At 28.7% G+C, this 1057-nt stretch overlaps 1 protein-coding gene across 5 annotated transcripts in view; it reads left to right on the top strand.

Annotated features, from left to right (window-relative positions):
- hgo (homogentisate 1,2-dioxygenase) overlaps positions 1-1057 on the top strand; it is a 34400-nt gene that overhangs the window by 21851 nt on the left and 11492 nt on the right. For all 5 annotated transcript variants that reach the window (XM_067053588.1, XM_067053583.1, XM_067053577.1 and 2 more), the window contains 3 exons: positions 249-426; positions 639-718; positions 804-903. In XM_067053588.1, coding sequence (XP_066909689.1) covers positions 249-426; positions 639-718; positions 804-903 — 358 coding nt within the window. The remainder of the gene's footprint in view (positions 1-248; positions 427-638; positions 719-803; positions 904-1057) is intronic.

Genomic DNA, 1057 nt, shown 5'->3' on the forward strand with positions numbered 1-1057 from the left:
AATTTTCATTACTTATTTTATCTATATTATTTTGGCCCTGATGATTACTTTCTCCAATATTCATTATAACGGTTATTTTAATCAGTAATACAGCAGCAACGTGATAAACCTTTTGTTGTTAATCATTTGGAATCATTGCTGGAGTTGTTTATTCTTGACAAATAGAGTTTTTTATATTATGTTATATTATATATGTTGTTATTGTGTTATATTATATGTTAATTATATTATATTATTGCCTGATTAAGATCCGATGGAAACCTTTCAAAATACCCTGTCACGATGTTGACTTTGTTGATGGGATACATACTCTCTGCGGTGCTGGAGATCCCAGGTTAAGGTCTGGACTTGCGATACATATCTACCTCGCCAATGATGATATGAAGAACAAGGCCTTCTATAATTCTGATGGAGATTTTCTCATCGGTATGCAACCATTCTTCTTTGTTTTTCTATCCATGTAAATTTTAATGTTTTTTTTTTTTTTATTTCTTTATTTTATTTTGATGGTTATATATATTTCAATTGAAATTGTGATTACTATTTTCTATATAATATTTTAGTAGAGAATAGCAATTTAAATTTAGTTAAATTATAAATTCGTTTAATTTTATTGATCGTTTTCAAATCCTTTACAGTTCCTCAGGTTGGACATCTTCATGTTCAAACCGAATTTGGAAGGTTGCTGGTAGAAATTGGTGAAATAGTCGTTATTCCGGTTTGTATAAATCATGAATTATACTTATTGTTTTATATAATACATAAATTTATAAAAATCTAAAACTTAATTTTATTTATTTCAGCAAGGTGTCAAATTTAGTATTGAATTGGGCGGACAAAGCAGGGGTTACATCTTAGAAGTCTTCGGATCACATTTCACACTTCCTGAGCTTGGACCTATTGGTAAGATCTTATTTATTTGGATGGCCATAAGTTGGCGATAATCTACTTCTCGTTTTGGATTTTCTTTTACATAAGATTAACTTATTGATTTTAAACCAACAGTTAAAATTAAGTAATTCTTTCTTTACAAAACCTGTAGAAAAGAAGTGGATAT

Source organism: Halyomorpha halys, unplaced genomic scaffold, assembly GCF_000696795.3.
Source record: "Halyomorpha halys isolate HHAL.00 unplaced genomic scaffold, Hhal_1.1 Scaffold322.1, whole genome shotgun sequence".
In the NCBI taxonomy this organism is placed as follows: domain Eukaryota; kingdom Metazoa; phylum Arthropoda; class Insecta; order Hemiptera; family Pentatomidae; genus Halyomorpha; species Halyomorpha halys.